We start from the raw sequence: 6,870 nt of genomic DNA, 5'->3' as shown, positions 1-6,870 counted from the left end.
CGTCAGGCGCCTCCGGGAGAAGTTTCATGGGAAGGTCTCCTCCAGGAAGGCGGGGACTCTGATGAGGAAATTCGGCAGCGACCACACCGGAGTGGGCCGCTCCATCGTGTACGGTGAGCGGCGAGGGATCCCCGGCCTGGTGGGGGTTCCGCGCATGGAAGTGCGATCTGTGCAGAGGGTAGGAAGAGGCGTTGAGATCATCTCTTGGGGAGGGTCTGAATTGGGGCTCCGGAGACCTTGAAACTCCCACAAGATCAAGGGCCTTCACTTACGCTTAACTCTCCTGACCAGGGGTAAAGCAGAGAGATGGACAGGAACTGAGTAATGACCTGGATGCCCAGGTAAACTGCCCTCCTCCCCTCAAAGGGCGGGGTAACTGGGGAGGGGGATTAGAGGGAACCCAGCCCATCCATGGTGAGCCTCCTCAGTACACTGCCAGTCCACAGCTCATGGTCCACCCACATTTACTTATTCACTTCTTGGTCGTGTATCCTGCCAGGGAGCCTGCAAACAGTAGGTGCTTATTACATGTTGATGGTATTAAATGGGAGAGAGAGACACGAAACGAGGCAGTGACATGAGCCAAGATTAATGTCATCATAGAGGAGCCCTAGAGGTCAGGGAACCTTCCTGGAGGATGTGGTGCCAACTCTTCAAGGCTGGAAAAGAGCAATCCCTGGGAATGGAGGAGTCGGAAAAAGTCTTCCTGGAAGAGAGAATGGCATGAGCAAAGGGACCAGCAGACAGGCTAGGACGAGCAGGAGATGAGGGAGAAGAGAGGGGCAGGGGAGTTCATGAATTGAACATATGAATAAATGAATGAAAGAAAGGCTTGGAGGCACAGACACGTCATGGCTCTTTTGCCCTACAGATGGCTTTGGTGGCTGATGAAATGTGGATTTAGCCTGCCCGAAGGCTTGGCATAGAGTTGTTAAAGAGTGTAATAAACTTATACCTATAGAGAGTATGATAAAATAATAGCGAAGAGTAGCATTGATTGAGCACTTCGCTTGCAGCAGGACTCCAAGAATTTTACTTGTTGACTCATTTCATTGCCACAGCGACCCTGAGACAGGTCCTATTATTTATCACCCCGTTTTATGGATGAGGAAACTGAGACAGAGTGATGAAGTCACTGGCCAGGATTATGCAATAGGAAGGTGGCAACTGAGATATGAACCCCAGCCACCCAGAGTCAGAGCCTGGGCCCTGAGATAGGACCCAGGGGGAGTGGCTTAGCCATGCTCCCACAGCTGGAAGTAATGGAAGGGGAGTGGGGTGGGACCTGCGTCTATTGGAACCCAGAGCCATAACACTTAGCTTAAAGCAGCAAGGCCTCAAAGAGGCAACCCGTCCCAATGCCAACAAATGTGTGGCATTTTCCAGCAGAAAGGGAGCATGGGGTCCAGGCCTGCTCCACCGCACTCAGTCAAGGTGATCTCAGGCAAGCCCTTTGCTGGCTCTGGACCTCAGTTTACCCATCTGAGCAATCGGGATAACAGGTGTGCCCACCTCTCAGGACAGCTATAAAGATAACTGAGGTCACACACCTGGCTTTCAGTAAGGGCATTGCTCATTCAGCTCCTTGTTAGTTAGGGACACCCTACCCCTATGCTTATGTGGATTGGAGAGGATCCCATCCAGGAGTCCCACCCCCAACGAATAAGGTAAAAAGAGGCCTGAGCTGAATCTCCAGCCTCTGCCCCTGGTGTCTCCATGCAGGACCCACCAGAGGACATGAAGCAGGACCGGGACATCCAGGTGAGTCCAGGGTGTGGGAATGGGGACAGTGGAGCAGGGCGAACACCCATGGGAGAGTGAGGTATGTCCTAGGGGCAGAAAGGAGATGCATCTATTGAGACAAGAGGGCTGATGTTGATGTTCGTGGAGGAGGAGTGACCATCCTCTAGTGCCCACACCCTGCCCATCCCACAGGCAGTGGCGACCTCCCTCCTGCCGCTGACGGAAGCCAACCTACGCATGTTCCAACGCGCCCAGGAAGACCTCATCCCTGCCGTGGACCGGCAGTTTGCCTGCTCCTCCTGTGACCATGTCTGGTGGCGCCGTGTGCCCCAGCGGAAGGAGGTGATAACCCAATCCCTGACCTTGACTCTCCTTGACTGTCTTGAACTCCACTCCCAGCCCCCATCCTCAGTGTCTGAACCTCTGCTCTAAGAACATCAAAGAGCTCATCCTTGATCTCAGCCCAGACCCCAACCCTGAGCTGGACTTCAGACCTTCAACTTGAGGAGCTCAATCCTTAACCCAGAGCCTGACCTCTGACTCCAGTTTGACCACTACCACAGAAATCAAATCTGACCCCGAAACCACAACCCCAAATCTGGCTTCTGAACCCTCTAATGTTGTGGTTCTGGTAAATGCTTAACAACCAGCTCTTGCGAACAAGTGGCGGGAGACCCCAGATTTGTACTGTTTGCCAATTTCTGTGGTGTAAATATTCCCACTGTGGCCAATATCAAGCTGCCAGAGTTCCCTCTGACAACGAGGCTGCTCCCCACTCCGCACCTGCAGGTGTCCCGGTGCAGGAAATGTAGGAAGCGGTATGACCCGGTGCCCTGTGACAAGATGTGGGGTGTGGCTGAGTTCCACTGCCCGAAGTGCCGACACAACTTCCGGTGAGGACACTGATCCCCCGACCCTCGGCCCTGCCCCACCCCAGCCCTGCCCTCCCTGCCCTGGCCCCACCCTGGCCCAGTCTCACCCTCCAACCCTCATGGCCCTGCCCACCCCCAGGGGCTGGGCACAGATGGGGTCCCAGTCCCCTTGCTACGGGTGCGGCTTTCCCGTGTATCCCACACGGATCCTCCCTCCGCGCTGGGACCGGGACATGGATCACCGCAGCACCCACACCCACTCCTGCTCAGCTGCCGACTGCTACAACCGGCGAGGTGAGGCCCTGGGTCGTCCTTGGTGGCATTCCTCCACTCCGGGCAGTCTACTTAGCCTTAACTCCTGGGACGTCCACCTCTGGGGCCTTGTACAATGGTCTTCCACTTCTTCCACATGCCTCCCAAGGCCTCAGTCACTTCCCGTGACATCAGCCCCTCCTTCCACATCTTCCATGGCTCCCCAGGCTCCATGGCGTCCAACACTAGGTCACCCAGGACCCCTGGCCCTCCTAATACCCACCTCCCATGGCATCAGCCACTTTGCGCAGTCTTGCCGATGAGGGCCTGTAATTTCCCCCAGTGGCCCACACCTCAGTGGCCCATGATCTTATCTCCTGTTTTGTCTGCTGGACTCAAAGGTGATGCCCATGTCCCTGGGTCTCCTGTGGCTGATACCTGTGACTTTCACTTCCGAACTTCCTATAGCTCTGAGCCTGTGACCTAAGCCCTTCCCCTCCCCAGGGCCTCCATGGCCTCAGCCCCCTTGTCCCCAGAGTCTCATGTGACCTCATGCCCCTGGACCTTAGAACCCTTCCCTCCTCAGAGCCCCACGTGCCTGGGACGTCCTGCGCACACCCCAAGAGCCGGAAGCAGAACCACCTGCCCAAAGTTATACACCCCAGCAACCCCCACATCAGCAGTGGCTCCACTGTGGCCACCTGCCTGAGCCAGGGGGGCCTCCTAGAAGACCTGGACAACCTCATCCTAGAGGACCTGAAGGAGGAGGAGGAGGAGGAGGAAGAGGAGGGAGGGCACGGGGAGTGACCCCTGCCAGGTGCAGATGAAAACCAGACACGGTCTGTGGTTATTTTGTGTTGTTATAAAATATGAGGTCTAACCAAGATCTAAGTGCCCTTGGAGAGCCGCCCGGGTCGGAGATGTTGGCAGGGGGTTTCCTGAGTCCTGTTTTCAGGGCCCTGGGGAACAGATATACAATGGGAAGGTCTGTGGGACATGGCCTGCACCAAACCATGAAGGAGGTATGGCCAGGACAACTTGGGCTCCTGCTGACATCCTCTGGGACCTGGGGGACAGACGACGACTGGTCACAGCCTCAGGGGCCGGATCAGCATGGCAGCCTTCTTGAGAGAGTAAGCCCCGCCACGAAACTCGGCCCAGTAGACACCGTCCTGGTAGCGGCTGCGGTAGTGGCCACCATGGTGCCACACACCATTGAGGTTGGAGTGGGCACAGGCATGATACCACCAGCCTCCCCGCTGGTACAGGGCACAGTTACCTGTGGAGAGAGAGTCCATGTTCTCTTAACCAGAATAAAAGCCTCTACCAGTACCTTACTAGTGCCAGGCTTTTGCCAGACATCCCCTGGACCCCTACTTTCTTCTTCAGAGTAATGGCCTTAATTCCTTCCCTATCCTCTTACCAAAGCACAAGTCACACTTTCCCCACCCTTTCTGCGAACTAAGAGCTCTACCCTCATTCCTTTACCAGGGAGGAAAAAAAAAAAAACCTCTACTTCCTTTCTAGAATAAGTCCTAGTTCACACGCAAACATACCCTACCATATTCCCCACATGCACACCCTGCCTTTTACCAGAACTGTACTCCTAACTTTTTTTTATTGTCTCATCAGAGAGGGAATCTGATTTCTCCATCCCCTCACCAGAATAAAAGTCCTGTCCTCCGTTCTCTTACATACCCTGATCCTTACCAGAGGGAAATCTTACCCCACCTACTTCATTCCCTCACTAGGAGTCCCACTTCCCTCACCTCCCACCACAACCAGAATAACAGCTCCCTACCAGAATAAGAGTCTCGATCCCTATCCACAGTGCTGAAAGGCTTGTCATTGTGCCAGGAAAGAGAGTCTCCAGCATTTCCATGGTACTGGCCAAGTCGTAGGCGGTAGTGGTCACTCTCAGGCTCCAGGGAGAAACCATCGTAGTGGGCACGTGCACCACGGCCCCCCCAGTCCTCCAGGAGCACCAGTAGCTCATAGTCCCCACGGCTGGTCAGTTGATGTACAGGTTCAAGGCCCAGCCAGTATTCTCCATCAGGCTCTCCGAAGCCCACCTGGCAAGGCGGGAAAGTCAGGAAGTTAGGAGCAGGTCACCTCCCCGGCCCAGGCCTGCCCCTGCCTACCTGCGCTCACCTTGTAGTGCTGCCAGGTAGTGAAGAAGTTGACAGAGCCATCTTGCCGCCTCTGGATCACAGTCCAGCCTCCACCTTCCAGCTGTTGCTCACACCAGGCCAACACCACATGGCGGCCCGGTCGCAGCTCATACACTCCGCTCCGCCTATGGCCTGCTGAGTGGGCCTCCGCACAATCCCGCCACGGGCCTGTGGGCACAGAGGTGTGGGGGAGGCACGTCCTGGATTTACTGAAGAGTCTTAATTCTCACTGGTTCCCTCACCAGAATAGCAGTCCTGCTGCTCCTATTCCTTCACAAGAATAAGAGCCCCAATACTCATTTTCTTTACCTGAATGACTCTTAAGTCACTCTTGGCTCACTATAGCACATGTGGAGCCTGGGGTTCTTAAATCTTGGTTCTATGATCTCACCAGAATAGAAGTCCCAAAAATGGCACTCTGAACCTGCTCAAATTCTCACCTAAGAAGCAGTCTTAAATTTTCTGTCCTCATCAAAGTAAGAGTACCTCCTCTCCTATTTTCACACCATAGTAAGAATTTCGGTCTTTCATCAGAGTAAGAGCCATACCTCCTTGTCCCATCACCAGATTAAAAGTATTATTTCTTCCAGTCCTCTCACCATGAGAGGAATCTACCATTAAAATCCTGACTCATTTCCTATTCATACTGCACTGGACACCCTCAACAGCTCTGCCCTCATCTTACCTGCCGGCTTGGTGGGGACAGCAGGGTGCCCTGCAGGCGTGGGAGAAGCCATGGGCCCCTGCTGTCTCAAGGTTTGGTCTCTCTGGGGCTCTGGGGCTGGATCTAGCCTCCTGCTGGTGACATTGGTGCCACTCACCAGACTGACTGGAACCACAGGCACCAGGGGTGGTGGAAGGACCTGGGATGACCAAGAGAGTCAAATATGATTGCACTAACCCTCTGCCCAGGCCACTCTCAGCTCCCAAATCTCCCAGCACCCAGAAAGGTGCAAGATCAGGCAGGGGTGTGGATTGATCTTCTCCAAAAGTCTAACTCTGGCTGTCAAGAGCAGAGTTGAGTTTAAATTTCCACTCTGGTGTGTACAGTTTAACCAATCTGTTTCCAACTCCTTTTCTAGAAAGTAGGGATAATGACCACCTCCAACAATGAGTATTACTGAATGCTCCCAACAACGCTGTAAAAGGTAGGGACTGTCACAGAGCAATAATCTCTTCAAAACCCAGGGCCAGATATGTTCCAGAATTCAGAATAATATGGCAGGAATTAGAAATGATAATACGGAATCTCTATTGTCCATTACATAACATCTCCATAACATGAGACTTTGGTCTTTATCCACATATGTTTGATTATAGGACCCTAAGAATATTTATATGAAGTGGATATGATAGATAAGTAGCCACCAGTTGCGTTTTGACCCAAATGAGTTATGGGAGGAGAGGCAGGAATCCGGTTTTTGGAACTTCGGATTTTGGAAATGCGTATAAGAGATCGTGGGGTTGCAGGAGGCCCATCTTTCAACGATGCACACAGGAAGTGGCTGCGATTCTGGCGCGGGGGCGCGGCGCGGGGTTACCTGCTGCTGCCCATCTGCGCCCCCTGGACAAAGGCGCTCCAGGCGGGCGATAAGGCTACTTTGTTGGCTGACCAGCTGCGCCAGCTCGCGGAACTTCACGTCCAGCTGGTAGAAGCGGGCAGCTGCGCGCTGCGCCTCGGCAGACGCGTTGAGCACGCGTTCGCCAAGTAACGCCAGCGCGGCGGCGGGCTCTGCTCCAGGGCCCGGGCCCGCCTCGTGCTGTAGCTGCGCGCGCAGCTGGCCCAGGCGCGCGCTCAGGCCGCGGCTCTCCTTGCGCAGCGCGCGCACATC

General features: G+C 54.5%; 2 protein-coding genes across 3 annotated transcripts in view; one reads left to right on the top strand and one right to left on the bottom strand.

The window, feature by feature from the left end:
* Window positions 1-3,753, top strand: part of CUNH19orf66 (chromosome unknown C19orf66 homolog) — a 4,523-nt gene extending 770 nt beyond the window's left edge. The window contains exons 3-9 of one of the 2 annotated variants that reach the window (XM_015597929.2): window positions 1-113; window positions 292-341; window positions 1,723-1,761; window positions 1,936-2,085; window positions 2,533-2,636; window positions 2,755-2,909; window positions 3,454-3,753. The exon at window positions 1-113 is cut by the window's left edge and continues 1 nt beyond it. In XM_015597929.2, the coding sequence (XP_015453415.1) occupies window positions 1-113; window positions 292-341; window positions 1,723-1,761; window positions 1,936-2,085; window positions 2,533-2,636; window positions 2,755-2,909; window positions 3,454-3,674 (832 nt within the window). In that variant the 3' untranslated portion in view covers window positions 3,675-3,753. The remainder of the gene's footprint in view (window positions 114-291; window positions 342-1,722; window positions 1,762-1,935; window positions 2,086-2,532; window positions 2,637-2,754; window positions 2,910-3,453) is intronic. The other variant, XM_015597931.2, reaches the window with a different exon arrangement.
* A 202-nt stretch (window positions 3,754-3,955) lies between these two features.
* ANGPTL6 (angiopoietin like 6) overlaps window positions 3,956-6,870 on the bottom strand; it is an 8,003-nt gene continuing 5,088 nt past the window's right edge. Inside the window, 5 exon segments of the mRNA XM_025040298.1 lie at window positions 3,956-4,146; window positions 4,669-4,939; window positions 5,019-5,206; window positions 5,724-5,901; window positions 6,580-6,870. The exon segment at window positions 6,580-6,870 is cut by the window's right edge and continues 121 nt beyond it. Coding sequence (XP_024896066.1) covers window positions 3,956-4,146; window positions 4,669-4,939; window positions 5,019-5,206; window positions 5,724-5,901; window positions 6,580-6,870 — 1,119 coding nt within the window.

The sequence above is a fragment of the Pteropus alecto genome, unplaced genomic scaffold, assembly GCF_000325575.1.
Source record: "Pteropus alecto unplaced genomic scaffold, ASM32557v1 scaffold761, whole genome shotgun sequence".
Classification (NCBI taxonomy): Eukaryota; Metazoa; Chordata; class Mammalia; order Chiroptera; family Pteropodidae; genus Pteropus; species Pteropus alecto.
This window is presented reverse-complemented; position numbering and strand designations above follow the sequence as displayed.